Genomic DNA, 16,835 nt, shown 5'->3' on the forward strand with positions numbered 1-16,835 from the left:
ATGCCTTCATTCATCAATTCCTCAACTGTACCAATTATTTTCTAATACCCTCATTTTCATATCTTTCATTCCAGATTCTTTTCCATTCTTCCTTCATTTTTCTACCTTACTATTTTTCTATCTTTAGCATCTTCATTTATCTTACTGCTTTGCTATATCATTGACCATAATTTGCTATTGATGCATATATTTTTTTTTTCACCAGGACACTTTTTCTTCATAACTTTCTTACTGCATACTTGCTGCTCTTTCACAATATCCCATTCACCAACATATCTATGCCCATCAACTCTGCACTCCAGTTGCACTTTGCACCTTCTATCCACCTTAAAAAATTCATACAACCCAACAAATACATATAACATATTGTTACACCTGATATCTTGAGAATATAGTACTCTCAGTTATCAAGGTGTAACATGAAGAATAAATAACAAATAAAAACCCCTGCATAAAAAGAATAATTTAATTAATAAAATATTCTTGCATCCAGTATAAATTGAGTAAAATGTAAAGGTCTATTGTTTAGTTAAGATAACAAAAGAAAAGAATGTATTAAGATGTATTATGACTAAACAAGGAATTTGTATTAAATAAGTAGCTAACTAAGAATTAATATAGTAATGCGATTAAGAATGAAAGAGTTAAGTGCATAAGTATAAAAGAATGAGTCATGAAATACGCTATGTAAGAGGCTACAAATTAAGCATTAAGTAGAATTCTGAGAAAAGGTTTGAAAGGAGGTTAAGACAGAGGCTAACAAGAGAAATAACAGAATATCGCTTAGGGCCTATACCCGGATAGAGACTTCGTTACGAGTTGCCGATCAAAATGACGTATGGCAGCAAAATGCTACCCAATTGGTAGACAGACGGAAAACAAGTAGGAGGCGGGAAAAAGAAGTAAGAAAGGGCGCCGTTAGGGGAGCAGCTATAAAAGGGTTGGTAAACTCCCCCTCGAGGCTTTTTTCGAAGAGTATGCTCTTTTGGTTTTTGGAGAAGACGTTTAGATAGTCAAGGAGGCTTGAGGCCTTTTTGCCTTTTGCCAGAGGAGAAGAAATGTTTGGATAGTCGCAGTGGTTTTAGTTTGGTTTTCTAGTGGATTTCACGGTGTTCCTGAGTGGAGAGATATGGCTTATATGCTCATGCCACAACAAGGAATCGAAGGTGAGCGGGAAAGCTATTCCCGTATTCCTATGTAGAAAGCGAAATATGCCATAGAGTCATAGGAAACTGTGAAGATATCGATGTCCTCGTTTCGGATAGTACAGCCGACCGCGCAGATGTTTATATAGCCCTGAATTGCAAGAAGTTATGCAAGCAAGTTCGTTCAGTAGAAGGTAAAGGCCCGTAAGTGAAGATAAAGAAAGGTATTGTGAATTTGGTCTTACGTTAACTAGAAGTTGTTTGTGATAGGTACCATTGTCATAATACGGAACTGTTAAAGTAATTAGGGAGAAATTATAATAGGACTTTAGAATTTGATAGAGTGTTAAAAGTAAGCTAGCTAGTGTTGATAATTTGTGAATAATTAATTGTCCTAAGAATCTTGAGTGCCTACTATATTGTAAAAGGAAAGTTAATGACATAGTTGTGTGTTAATGAAGTAAATGATTTTGTTAATATTGAGTTTGATTAGTGTGAATTGAGTAATCAAGTAGCCTGAGGAATTTGAATGCCTAGTGTGATGTGTAGAGAATCGGAATTGTCATAAATATGTGCTAGAGTAGTTAATGATCTTGTTAGTGTACTTGAAGTTGAATAATCTAATAGTGTGTAATCTAATAGTGTAATCTAATTTGTCCATGTTAAGTGAATTCATGTTTTGTATGAAATTTTGTGCCGGCATGATCGTAGTAACTTTTGTCGAATCATAGCCCAACTACTTGTATTAAGCTAATTTTAGTGTGTAAGTAATTTAGTTGAGTATTTTGATATGTACCATGTTTAGAGAAATAATAAACCTTTTGTTTAATGAAAAAAAAAAGTTGTCTGATATTGCTAATCCAATGCACCGCTTAGAAACATTCGAGCCTAATCACGCGGTGAATTAATGTTAAGAAACGGGAAGTTTAAGGAATTAATGTTGAGTAACAAGAAATAGTGTCACGACTGCAATAGTTACACTTTCAGATATTTGAGTTCCTTTTCTCTGTTTATGTATAAAATATCTTAAACTAAATATCCCAAAGGGTGCAGTTAAAATACAAATACTAGGGATACTACGGGGAACAATAACTCAGATATTAGTAGAAATTTTGGTGATGTCTTGAAAGTAGAAGTTAGAAGAATATAGATGAAGGCAATTTGTAAGACAAACAAAATCGTAAGATAAGAATGGGACATAACAATACCTCTCATTTCACAAAATGCCTGAAATCAATTTAACTCAGGCATAGCAGGGTTTTTCTCCTGGAAACTCGGGTTTTTCATCCTGCATACAGACAAATCGGCCCTTCAGAACACACACAGATGGAGATGATTCGTAGTAGAGATTCGGTGTAGTGGTTGAGGTGGTTGTATCAGTTGAGAGAGTTGTAGGTTTCCTCCCGCGATGAGTCTTCAGACTCCTTGGAGGTGTCAGGAATAATAATAATAGCGAAAGCCATTCCAATCTTACTTTTGATGTCCATCATTGATCTGCCACTGGTACCTCTGTTCTTACATCTGCAATTACCAGTCTCTTCTACAAATGTCTTATCTAATGCCTTCATTCATCAATTCCTCAATCTAAGTTTAAAGATTTTATAAGCAAACTGAAGCAGACCAGTCCACACGGTTATAGATATTGCAAGTGCAAATATCTACAGCATTTCTCACACATAAAAATCTACAGTTAATTAGCTTAAAAAAAAACTTTATATGAATCTGCATTTTTGCAAGTCTTCCTGTGAAGTGCCACCTAATGAATAGGATTCATGGGGATCTTATAGCTAAGAAGACCAAAATTGGAAAGTTATGCTTACAATATGATAGGTTATTAATTAGATTTTTTTTTCTTTTTTCATCATCATCATCATCATCAAATTCCTGCCACGTACCCTCAAGGGGTGTACAGGATATGACAGTATTACATGAAAAAATTACATCATTACTAACTTCCTATCTACAATTTTCCTCCAACATCATTTTTTATTTTGGTTTAACCAATAAGAATACAATTTGGTCGGCTAAATCCCAAATTGCCAGCCCATCCTCGTTCGTTCAGTATCAAAGTAGATACCCAACAGGGTGCACCACGAGAAGGTGAGGATTGGACATTAGGTCAGAAGCCCTGGTCGGTTCTCCGCATTCCTTTAAAGGCTATGTGGAGGTCTCCTCTCAGTTATACAGCTTTGACCCTTACTTTCCTCCTTATGAATTATTCCACAACTTTCAAAATTTTAGTCCTTGAATTATTAAATCTAATTCTACACATTTCAAAATTCTGGCACATGTGCCTCTGTCAGAATAAGTTTCTCTTAATTGGAAATTTGAAAAACAGCTTCCTAACTCAACTGAATTTTCATATGATAAATATTATTATTATTATTATTACGGGCAACTCCAGGGAGTCCTCAGACTCATCGAGGGAAGCCCCAAATCATGTTCATCACAACTATTCGACATTCACACACCATCTATCATACCTTGCCTTAAATTCAGTCACTGTCACAGCACCCACTACAGACTCTGGCAGCTTATTCCACTCATTCAGCACTTTAAAGAACCCAACTCTAACACCATTACTAACCACACTCTTTCCCAGCTTCCATGGATGTCTCCTAGTCCTCCCACCACCAGCCCTGTTCTCGAAAATATCCTCTGAATTAATCCTATAGAAACCCTTCAGTAATTTGAATGTCTCAATCATATCTCCCCTCCTCTGCCTATCAACCAATTTCTGCAACCCACAAATCCTCAACCTGTTCTCATAAGGTTCATTCCACAGACCTGCTATCATCTTGGTCACTCACCTCTGGATCCTCTCAACCTCCTCCCCATCAAGAAGAAACCTAGGTGACCAAATCTGGGCACAGTAGTCGAGATGGGGTCTTATCAAGGCTCGATACAGAGGAACAATCACATGCTTGTCTCTGCTCGTCAAAGTATCCTTCAGCAACCAAGTGATTTGATGAGCTGATTTGGCCACTTGCAATGTGCCCCCTAAACCTAACCTCTTTATCCACCAACACTCCTAAATCTCTTGCCTCATCAATTTCCTGGAGTACAGTTCCACCAATGTAGTAAACTGCTGCTAATCTTTTCACCCCAAAATGTATAACCTTACATTTTGCCACATTAAATTGACATCCATTCTCCTTAGCCCAGACATCCAATCTATCCAAATCATCCTGCAAAATTTTGACATCATCTGCAAACAAATGAACTGTTTCTCTCAGATCCTTTCCTATATCATTAATGAACAAATTAAACAGCAGTGGTCCAAGAACAGATTCTTGTGGCACACCACTAATCACAGGCTGTCTTTTGGACTCTACTCCTGAATAAACCACTCTGATATCTCCCCTGTCAACCACCCTCCTATCCATCCCCATGTGCTGCAATTTACTGATTAGAATTCCATGTGGTATCCTGTCAAAGGCCTTAGCAAGATCCAGTAGAATCGCTGTAAGCCCATTATCCTTATCCAGTTCAGCTGTCATTGTGTTATAATACATGAGCAAGTTACTGAGGTATGACCTACCCTTCACAAAACCATACTGTCCCCGATACAGTATCCCATTTTCATCTATCCAACCTTGTATTTTCCTCTTGACTATTTTCTCCATGACCTTAATAACGATTCCTGTTATGCTAATTGGCCGGTAATTTTCAACAGCAGCCTTGGAACCACCTTTAAGCAGCGGAACTATTTTCCCCTCTTTCCACCCCCTTGGGGTCTGACCCAGAACCGAGGTTTAAATTAAACAAAAGGGTCAACGGCACTGACAATTCTTTAGCTGCTTCACGTACGACACAAGCTGGTATTCCACCCAATCCCAAAGATGTATTGACATTGAGGTTCTGTAATAGACTATTTACTTCTACTTCATTGATCACAATTCCAGTATAAGCTGTTGGTTCTTCTATTCCTGCAGTGTGATCACCTGGATGATATACTCTTGCAAAGTGCTTGCTCAATAATTCCACTATATCGATTGATTCGGTTACCTCCCTACCCTCATCATTTTTTAAAATCATGTTGCCATGAACATTTTTCCTTTTACTTGCAACATATTGAAAAAACTGTTTGGGATTCTCTTTGGCCTACGTGGCCAATATTCTTTCCAGATCTGCTTTTGCTTTTCTTACCACCCTTGTTACCTTTCTGGCCTGAGCTTTATACTGTTCCTGCACCTGCTGGTCACCTTTCTCCTTAAATTCCCTCCACAATTGTTTCTTTTTTTGCAGCTCAAGCTTAACGGTGTTATTCATCCATTTAACCCCTACTTGATTTATTATTCGGACTCTTGGTATACAGTCAACCATTGCCTCCTGCAAACACTTCTTAACCACCTCCCATGCACTATCAACATCCAGCCCTTGCAGTTTCACATGCCATGGCACTGAGCCAAGCACACTCCTAAGCTTGTCATACTTACCAGTCTGGTAATTCCACATGTACCCTGTCTTAATTGTAAATTCCACTCCTTTAGCCACCTCCCAAGTCATGACCTTATGAACACTCTCACCAATTGGTGGCAACATGGTCATGTTCATTACAGTCACATTCTCAGATGTGATTACTAGGTTAAGCACTCTCTGCTCCCTAGTATTTTCCATGACATGCTGTTGCAAATAGTTATCCCTTAATAACCACATAAAATCCAATTCCTTCCTCCCATGTGTTCTCTCCTCCTTCCAGTTAATTTTACCATAATTGAAATCCCCCATAATAATTACCCCTCTTCCACTCATTTCTTCTATTTGCCTATGCATACTATCCCAACATCTATTTCATCACCTGGTCTATAGCAGCACCCAATTGTATATTTTGTTCTGCTAGCCTCTATCTCACACCAAATAGCCTCAAATGCGCTCTTTTCTCTATCCTGCAGTTCAACTTCTATACTCCTTGGCTGCAACTCATCAGCTATCATCAATAACACTCCTTTCCCATTTTTATTCTCCCTGTCACTCCTGAACACGATATACCTGTCGCATTCAATCCCACTAGCTTTATCATCTTCTGTCAGCCATGTTTCACTAATACCAACAACCTGTTGCCTGGAAGTGCCAACCAAGGCCAAAAACTCCTCTTTCTTGTTCCTAATACTACTGGCCTTAGTGTACATGAATTACAGAAGCCCATTAGTCCCATCCCTACTTTGATGCCTTATACTAACTATCCCATTCTGATTTGTTGACCTTTGTACTCGCTCAGGCATATTATACTCATACACTCAACTGCCTCCCTAAAGTCTGCATATCTATCCCCCCCACCCCCATTAATAAATCTAGTTTCCTTGAAATGCTTTTAATTTAATTGGCCTTTAATAGAGGATGAATTTTGCTTTTCCAAAATGGATTATTTAATGACCTTTCTATGCAATATCAAATGTAACATTTTCTATCTTTCCAATGAAAATAGCAGTAAATTAAACTTTGAATTCACAACGATTATCTATGGTTTGAACACTCTTAAGCTTAATGTTCCAATTTCTGAATCAAAAGCTTTTCCTAGGTTAAACAATAATAATTCTTAAAACAGCAGCTAAAGGCAGTATCATCATAGTTCTTGACTAATTTACAAGTTGTATCCTTTCCTTCATGCTTACATGGTGATCAGAATACATCATGAAAATTATGGAAACTACTACTGTGTTAGAATAAAACTTTAGTTTAATATAAACCAAAATAAACACTTGGCATTTCGACTTTCACATAAAGTCATCATCTGGAGTATACACATATATGCAAAGAAACAAGCTGCACTACAATCTACATGGTATGCTCAAGTTACTGACCAACTGTTAAAACTATTGGCCTGACCTCAGGTGGAAAAAAAAAACCTGGTATGAACGGAAATTTAAAGAAGCCTGTGAAATTTTGATTAACCACCCTAATCTTAATAATAATGGTAGCATAAAAATCCCAAGAATTTGGATGGTGCACATTCAGCCCACTGAATGTGTGCCATCAAGTTTTCCAGCAAACTCTGACTTCAGGATTCTAAGCAATTTTTAAGCCAATAAAAGCTGAAAATTTAGGCCATACCAGTTTGTTGTAATTTATATGTATACTCATATAAGTAATTTTTTATTTTATTTTATTATTTTTTTGAAAATATGTTGCTCTCCAGCTTAATTTAAGTTTGTAACCTCATAGATAATAATGATAACAGGCCTCTAGCTTTGATGTAAGGGTTTTTCCCCCACCAAAGGTCAGGCCAATAGTTTTAACGGCTGACCAGTAACTTTTGCATATATGTAGATCGTAGTGCAGCTTGTTTCTTTGTATATATGTGCACACTCCAGATGATGTTAATGTGAAGGTCGAAACATCAAGTGTTTATTTTGGTTTATATTAAACTAAAGTTTTACTCTATTCTCAGATCATAATACCAATAATGTCATTTGCAGCAGTGACCTCATCAATAACTCCCATAAGCAGAAAACTTCTAGATAATTTCTTTGGATCAAACAGCTGTTCAAAAACTTAAATCTTATGTCAGATCATCTAGGATATGTGGAGCATCTAATCAACATAAATCTGTATGCTTCCTTATTATTATTATTATTATTCAGGCCTTCATGGAGTCAAAAGAGACTCATCGTGAGAGGTCTTTCTAGGAAACAGTCTATCATGCCACTCCTTAAACTCATTGACCGTTCTTGCTTTCACCACTATTGGGCAATGCATTTCATGGTTCAACCACCCTCCATGCAAAGAAACCACTCCTCACCCTCTTGCTCACAGTTTCCTTTCGTAACTTCCAGGAATAGCCCTTGTCATCACTCCTTCCTGCTGTTCAACCAAGCGAAAGAACTCCCCAGTGTCAATCCTGTAACCATCTTTCAACAGTTTAAAAGTCTCCATCATATCACTCCTTTTATCCACCAAACTCTGCAGTCCACATTCCCTCAGCCGATCCTCATAATTAACATTGTGCAGTCCTGAAACCATCTTTGTTATCTGCCTTTGTACCCTTTCCACAGTTAATTTATCCCCTTCAAATTCTGGAGACTAAATCTGAGAACAATAGTCTAAGTGTGGTCTGATCAGGGTCTTATACAACAGAATGATAACTCTTATCTCTGCAGATCAGCATTCTTCTCATTATTGCAGCAATTCTCTGTGTTACCTTCACCACCTTTGCAAAATGTCCCCTGAATTTCAGGTTTCTATCAATCAAATCCCAGATCTCCTATTTCCCCTACTTCCTCCAATAGAGTATGCATCATCCCATCGATGTGTCCCAAACCTTACATTTTGCTGCATTAAACTGACACCCCCAGTCATTTGTCCATCTGTCTAGCTTATTCAAATCCTCTTGCAGGGTTACCACATCTGCACTATTACTAATAACCCTTCACAGTTTCACATCATTCACAAACAATTGAATATTCCACTGACAATGTCATGGATATAAAGGTTAAACAATATAGATCCAGTACTGGTCCCTTTGGGACCCCACTTGTAACCCTCTGCCTCCTTGAAACTGCCCCACCATTCACAACTCTCTGATACCTATCAGACAGCCAGTCCTGAATCCAGTTGACCAACCTGACATCCAAACCCATGTGCTGCAACTTAAATATCAGTTTATCATGTGCCACCCTTCGCTAAGTCCAAGAAAATGGCAGTATATGCTTTTCTCTCATCTACTGCTCTTGTAACATTATTATAAAAGGCTAGCATATTACTAAAACAAGAATACCCCTTAACAAATCCATGTTGACTCTCACAGATAACATTACCCTCATCTGCCCAATGCTGTGTACAGTCCCTCACTAAGTTCTCCAAGATCTTAACAACTACTGATGACACAAACTGACCTATAATTTCACTTCCAGTCTGCTACCTACTATCTTACCTTCGTTCTATTCCCTGGGCACCTTTCCTGTAGCCAGACTTTTGTTGAAAAGCCAGGTCAAAGGAACTGTCAGTTCTGTAGCATATTCTTTCAAAACTTGTGGTGAAATACCATCCAGTCCCACAGCTTTACTGACATCCAGAGTACTCAGTATTTGGAACACACTCTCCTCCTGCACCTCTAAACCTCGAATCTGCCCTATCCCTCTATTATTAAAATTTACTCCTCCAGGATAAAATACTCTAATAAATTGTTCATTGAACAATTCCACTATGTCCTCTGCACCAGTCACTCTATTCCCATTTTTATCCCACAATGTCATTCATCCACAATTATTTCTCCTCTTACTGGCCACATAGCTAAAAAACTCACTAGGATTTTCTTTGGATCTTGGGGCCAATCTCTTGTCATATTCCAGTTTCTCCTTCTGTATCATACTAGTCAGTCTCCTGGCCTGTGTGTTATATTTCATGCATCTGCTCTTCACTTGTCTCCTTATATCTCTTCCACAGCCTCTTTTTTTGCATGCAGTTCCTGTTTAATATTGTTTGTCATCCACTTTACTCCAATTATGTCCTCTTCTTCACTTGTGGAATACAGCTTACTATTGCTGCTAACAAATATTTCTTCACAATTTCTGAAGCACTAATGATATCCTGGCCTTCCAATTCCTCCCTCCATGAAAACTTCCCCAAGTTGACGTCTAAAACTATTATAATCACCTGCCATAGAATCAACCACTTTAATGATGGGACTCCAAGCCTAGCACGGAAATACACTATTGGGATATCTGGCGGTAATCAGAGCCATGATCTAATGGCAGCGTGATCAGCCCTATCTATTTGGGACAGTACCGAGACATACATCCTACCAAGAACCAACTTGTGGTAAAATCGAGGTAGGAGATAATAGGACAGAATGAAGAGCCTTTGCTGGGACTTAAGAGGACCTAACCTCAAAATGGTAAGCCCAGACTCTAAGGCAGAAGGGACAGAAGACCTCCCCTTTGGAGTGAATATAAAACTAGGGTATCTCCACTCTTCTAGGATGGTCAAAGCATGCAATGGTCTTGTGCAGGGAAAACTCTATACTCTTGACTTTCAGCTTTTTGTTGTGACCTGAAGGGAAAAGAGCTAATGAACAGGACTTCTCAACATTCAAGGAGTTCCTCCAAGCCTATCTTTATCTTTGTGGAGGCTATGAGAATCAGATCATCTGCAAAGGCCATAGCATTGAAGAAAGAGGCATCTAGAGAGTAATCAATATGGTTAGGAAGAGAGCGAAGAAACTCATGTATGATGCAATTGAAGAATAAAGGAAATAGAGGGTTACCCTGATGAACACCCCACACCGCAGGTATTGTGGTCATATGGCCCCCTGTTGTTATGGAGATGGAGCCACCTATATAGAGTTCCCTAACACAGGTAAGAAAAGGTTCTGGACATCCGGCAACAGCGCTCTAAGGGTAGCAGGAAGGGGGACGTTATCAAAAGCCTTTTGGAGACTTATGGCAGTGTCAGGGAATCGGAAAAAAGAGAGGAAAGGAGGCAGGTGTACTCAGCCCAGCCATCCGAAGGGATAAAGGCTCTCTGCTGGTAGTAGTGCTGTACATATTGCCGTGGTCGTCTGACCAATATCTTATGGAAAAGTCTAAAAATCACTGGTGATAGTCTGAAACATGTGTAGAGGTTTTCTTCTTGGGAATAAAAATAGTTCTTGAGGCATGAAGATATGGTGGAATCACTCTTGCAGAGAGAAGTTCTATTAAGTCCTGTGAGATAGGGAGAGGCACCCTATGAAGTTTTGATGCTGGGAAACTGTCTGGTTCAGGTACAGATGTATTTACAAGGAATGCTGATTTTATTTCTTGAATGGATACTGGACAATACAGCTGTGATGCAGGAATAGATCACAATACCATGGGCCAGTCACTCTCAGAAAAATGCAGAGGTGAAGTGGAGAACACCAAACTCCAAAACTTCAGCCAGTTTGCCTGTTCTGAGGGATGAAAAAACCTGAATTTCCAGGAGAAAAAAAAAAACCTAAACTTCTGTATTCCTCCTATTTTTGACTTTTCAAAACTAAAAAAAAAATTTTTTTCACAAAATCCCCCTTCCCATTCATGATTAGTCTTCCGTACCAAATTTGGTGACATTCTGGTTGTTAGATAGAGCTACATAAGGCTCTGAATAAGGGAAGTATAGGATATTAAAGATATTTTCTTCATGTCTACTAATAATACTAATATACTATATGTTCTGCAACTTAACCTGTTTGTGTATGGCATACTTCATTAGTATTATACTAATTAGTGTTATTTATTGTATATTATAAAATAAACTTATAAACTTCTCAATAGAAGGTTGGATAGATTAGTTTGTAAGATTGGCTGTGTAATAAGTATTAGCTAGTTGTGTATGACAAGTGATCTTCCTGGAAGAGAAACATAATTAGTAGTAGTAGTAGTGTGTACCAGGGATTTTTTTGGAGCTGTTGCTCATTATCTTGTATGTTAAAATGATACTGGAATAGGTTTGAATAGTAATGTATAGTTGTTTGCAGCTGATACAAGTTGGAATAACTATGAGAAGTAGAGCAGATGTGGCTCCTCAAGAATACCTGAATAGACAAGGTGAATAGAAAAGTGTGAATTGGAGTTGCCAGTTTAATGTTGTAGAATTAAGGATTTTGACCCTGCTGTATTCACTTAAGCATGTATTTTCTGTTATACATGCATTTTCTGTTGCTGTTGTTTTTTATATACTCTGTAAAAACCAATCTAGCCAGATTAAATTAGGTTTTTTTTTTAACTGTACCATATCTTTCTACATTTATTTCAAGACAAAGGTCAGTGAATTATATATGTGTAACCCATGTAGAATACTAATATACTATATGTTCTGCAACTTAACCTGTTTGTATATGGCAGTGGCAAAGAAAAAATTCTACATCTTTATATCTAAATTATTTTTCAGCAATTGTGTATGTTTTAAGGCACTGAAGTATTGGTAAATATTATTCACCACAAAAATTTTACATAATTTTATTAATGTATTTGTATTAATTTTTTCAAAATAGGTGGATTCCAAATTATCCCTTGGATTGGTTGGTGTTCTTATTGTTTTGATTTCTATAGCAGCATCTCTTGGAGTATTTTGCTATGCTGGTGTGCCTGCCACTCTTATTATTATTGAAGTACTTCCTTTTCTGGTACTTGCTGTTGGAGTTGATAATATTTTCATATTAGTACAAGCTTTTCAGGTAATTATTTCATTTATTATATTTTTGTGATGCAAAATTCTCACTCTACAGTAATTGTTCTTTTGTTTCAGTAAATATATAAATATATAAATGACAGTATTTTTTGCAGTTCTGCATTCATAATTGTTCCCTTAATCCATGTTCTTCATGGATTAGAGAGAGAACATATTTATCTTAAGTGGACTACAGACAGTAAGTTTGTATTCTGCAGTTGGTTGAGGTCTGTCTGCTCGACAACCAACCTCTGGTGGTTCGAATCTCAGTGGCATGAACGTTTGTAAATAACTAGTTGGTAGGCAGTTGTGATCACCAGGTGCGAGGCCATCCCACCCTGCTTATTTGGAGGCGCCAGAAATACTTTGAAAAAGTTCTCTGTTTGATCTCTGAAGCAGCATGCTTGAATTGTATAACTTCACCCTTGGCCTGCCTATAATATTCACATCAATGAACTATAGCATTATAAACTTTTGTGGATAGGTTTCAAATTTAAAAAAAAAGTATACAGAACATTCCATTAACTATTCCAAATGAATAATTAAGATTATGAAGAACATGTAATAATTTTGTTGTTTTATTTTGTATCCAAACACAAGCGGTATAGTAGTAAGTGGTACAACATTATAACAAATTAGGATACATTACAAATGAGAACAGCTTGAATTTGGTAGGTGAATGAATTATACTGAGAATAATAAGTATGGAGAAAAAAGAAACTATACGTAGGTTACCAATAAATATAATCAGATGTTCCTCCAGTATCTTGTGCAATCGACTTCTCTTTCTGTGAAGGATATAAGGTCCTCTTTTGTGCAAGATGATTGCAGAAGGGGACAAGAAAGAAGGTGTTCCATGGACTGGGTTGTCCCCCACTCACAATTATCTGGTCCAGTGAGGTAGCCCCATGTGATGAGGTTGGTGTTTGCAGCATCCTGTCATTCAAAGACTGAGGCTTTTCCAAGTATTCCAGTCCAAGTGGAAGATGTTTGGCTGTTGGAATACCAGTATTGTTCTCAGGGTAGTGCAAACCATTGTTGAAGTCTTGTCTCTTGTGGTTCAACAGTTACTAGGAAGCTATGTCAGGATCTTAGCCTTTGGGGCACTGTGGTCTGGCAAGATAGTGGGGTAGCGTTCATTGTCTATTCTGCTTCTTTCATCAGCTGAGAATGCAGATCTTCGAATTTTCTGTTTATAAGTATAAACTCAACATGATTAGAATTGAAGATTATCCCTTTATCATAAGAAGTATCAATACAGTTAAGAAGTTGAACTGGCAGAACTAGAGAAGCATCATTATGGATGTAATTGGTGTTACTGAGACAAAGAAAACTAAACAGGATACGATTCTACTAAATAATATACGATGTTATATTTAGGTAATACAGTAGTAAATGACATTTATGAAATGTCATGGAATTAGTAATATGATGAGGCTTATATTTTAATGTGCTGGAAAACAATTCTCATTTATCTAGGTATATCCATCACGGCATCTAGATATGCAGAAAAAGCATTTGGAAGAAATTATTCAAAATAACATGACAATCATCTTAGGAGTTCTTTGGGGGCATTTTATTTTGGTTAACCTGCCACGACGTCTATAGACGTCAAGATAAATCTGGATACAAAGTTCTAAAACCCATTGAATAACATGGATAAGAAATGCAATTTGGTGTCACTATTTCATTCACATTGGCCGGTAGGGAGGTTAAAGAAATGGATAATGTTTATATTAGATTTTGCATCAGAATGTATCTCAAAAGTGCAAACAGTTGGTTTGAAAAAAGACCAAAGCCACAGAATTACAAGGTATTGTTGGGAATGGTAAGCAAAAATAATTCTATTCAGGATAAAGAATAGAGTAAGGCAGTCATGAACACCAAGTTTCTTCATTTGTCGCTTTAGATATAGATCATAAGCTTCGCATATCAACCTTCATGGTGTGTATGGAAAATGTGAGAAGAAAAGGAGATAGAAAGCCAAAGCTGTAGATATTGGAACAGTTGAGATTATGTAAGAATTTAAGTGTCAGTTCAGGTCCAAGCCTGAGTTTAATAACAAATCTAAATGAGAAAGGGAGAAATTATAATGGTAGGAACAATGACAAGAAGTGCACGTATGAAAAAAGAGAAGTAGAAAAGGGAAAAGAAACACATTGCTGGAATTATAAATTCTTTATAATATAAAAAGCCATGGCAAAAAAAAAAAAAAAAAAAAAAAAAATGGAACAAGAAAATGTTAAGTTAATGAATGGAAGAAGGAATGAGAAGCCGGTGCATATCTGTGAGATTGACTGGATACCTCCTGTCAAGAATCCCTTCTAGCCACTATCAAAATACTGTTTGTGCCTTATGTTGCAAGGTAGAACTAGTTGGAGTTCTTTTCATACTGTTATTACAGTATGATTGCTCTGAGTCCTTTAGAGGCAGGCATTGAGCCTATGTGGTTGCTGCTTACTATGTTGCACTATTCAGGTCCCCATAATTTTATCAAAATGAATAATCACCACATAACATTGAAAACCATTTAGGTGTGATATGCCAGCACCACCAAATCGTCTACGGATGATCTGGGTACTAGTCCTTTATGATTAAATAAGCAGCCACCATGCTGTGATGTGATCTATTGACTCATCTGACATTAATAAATAGAGATGAAATAGAATGAAAGCTTCTTATTACTACATAAAAGTTATGTGACAACATTATTTTTGAGACCTATTAAAGATGAAAGTTATAGTGATATAAACTGGAATCAATATGCAAAAGAGAGAGAACAGGAAAATGGGTATATCAGCATTCAGAAAGATTAATCACTGGAATAGATGATTTGTATTTTAATTGATTCAGAGCATCTGGTACTTTAGCTAAGAAATGTTGTGTGAAAAGAAATGTGAGAGCTCTACAGTGATCTGAAGAAATGTAGCTGATTGGCCAAGGGAATTATCATCCTTTTATTATATAAAAGAAGCCCAAGAAGGAAGTATAGTTGGCCACAGAGGAATAATACTTATGTCATAAATTGAAGATGCCAAGACATTATATTCATGGTTTCATCCTTTAAGTGTGAGCAAACAAAGTGAAGTATGTGAAATAATTTCATAACTGGGCTACTTGTGTATAGAGCCTAATTGCCTTCTCTAATCAAGTATTTTAGTAATAAGGTGTCCACGCAGTTAGCCTAGTAGCTTTGCGCTTCGCAACCATATGCCTGGTGAGGGAGTGTCCTGGATTTGATTCCCGTCACCGACGTGAGGAGCTTAAGGATCTTCCTCAGCCATAGCCAAGTTAGCCGGTCTTGGGTGTGGACAGCAGGGTTTTCCCCCCAGTTTATCTGGGGGGAAAACCCTGGGTTTTTCTGGTTTATCTGGGGTTTTTCATCCCACAAGCAGGCAAACCGACCCCGTGAACATACACGGATACGGATCTACAGCCATAAATACTTAACCCCCCCACGAGGGGGGGGGGCTCAACTCGCCTCGCCCCAATAGGGATGGAGGAGAAAATGGGAGCAAACTCCATATGAATTAATAATGTAATAAGTTGCGACATCGTTTGACTAATTGTATATGGGAAATATGACTTCTTCATTACTTCAATCTTATATCTCTTCTGGGTAGTGGCTCACACTGATGAGGGCCCCAATACTGGTTGAAACCAGTCTGGGTATTGGCACTTCCCATAATGCATAGACATTATACATGTCTGTAAGGAGATGTGCCTTACGGAGATGGCAATTGATGTGAAGTCATTGAGTTCTATATACAAGTAGCCTAGTCATAAAGTTACTTCAAACACAAGCTTTGTTTGCTTACACTTGGATAAAGGATGAAACCAAGAATATAATTTCTTGGTATCTTTAATTTATAGTATAACCAAGTGAAAAAAAACTTTCAACACTTATGTTAAGGTCAATCCATGGACCTTATTCTTGTTGCCACCATTCTTGCATGATGGCAGTAAGAATAAGAAATAAAATAGTGGATGGACTAAGATCAGTTTGGTTTTAGAAAAGACCAACTGTTGAGTACTTGGGGGGGGGGGGTGCAGATGAAGTAAAAAATTTAAGGCAAGGGAGAAGTGTTTGATTAGGTTCAATGGAAAAAAATTGGGAAAGTTTGGACATGACATGAAAAAATACTATGATCAAGAATATGTGTTTAAATGTGTGTGTTGAATACCAAAGTTCATGATTTGGAGTGGGATGATGCTTATTAATGAACTACTGCAATCTGTTATATTACTTATATGCAATAGAGTTTACATCTATTAATGATAGATTGCACTAGTTCATTAACACGTCCGCTGCCAACTACGAGTATACTCGTAGTAGGTGAACCTGCTTCACAAGCCAGCTACGAGTATACTCGTAGGACGCTTACCGCCGGGAACGAGATTATTGTAGTGACCTTGAAGAAGCCAAAATGCTTGGCTTGTGGGGCTAGCATCAAAACTGTGTATTCTGATAGACCGTATATGCTCCGTACAAGCCAACTACGAGTATACTCGTAGGACGTTTACCTCCGGTAACGAGATTATCGTACTGACCTTGAAGAAGGA

General features: G+C 37.5%; 1 protein-coding gene across 1 annotated transcript in view; it reads left to right on the forward strand.

Annotated features, from left to right (window-relative positions):
- LOC150106928 (NPC intracellular cholesterol transporter 1-like) overlaps positions 1–16,835 on the forward strand; it is a 920,722-nt gene that overhangs the window by 426,260 nt on the left and 477,627 nt on the right. Inside the window, exon 13 of the mRNA XM_090393507.1 lies at positions 12,097–12,279. Within this exon, the coding sequence (XP_090249633.1) occupies positions 12,097–12,279 (183 nt within the window). The remainder of the gene's footprint in view (positions 1–12,096; positions 12,280–16,835) is intronic.

Source organism: Typopeltis vanoorti, chromosome 5 (genome assembly GCF_054136105.1).
Source record: "Typopeltis vanoorti isolate ZY-2024b chromosome 5, IOZ_Tvanoo_1.0, whole genome shotgun sequence".
Lineage (NCBI taxonomy): Eukaryota > Metazoa > Arthropoda > Arachnida > Uropygi > Thelyphonidae > Typopeltis > Typopeltis vanoorti.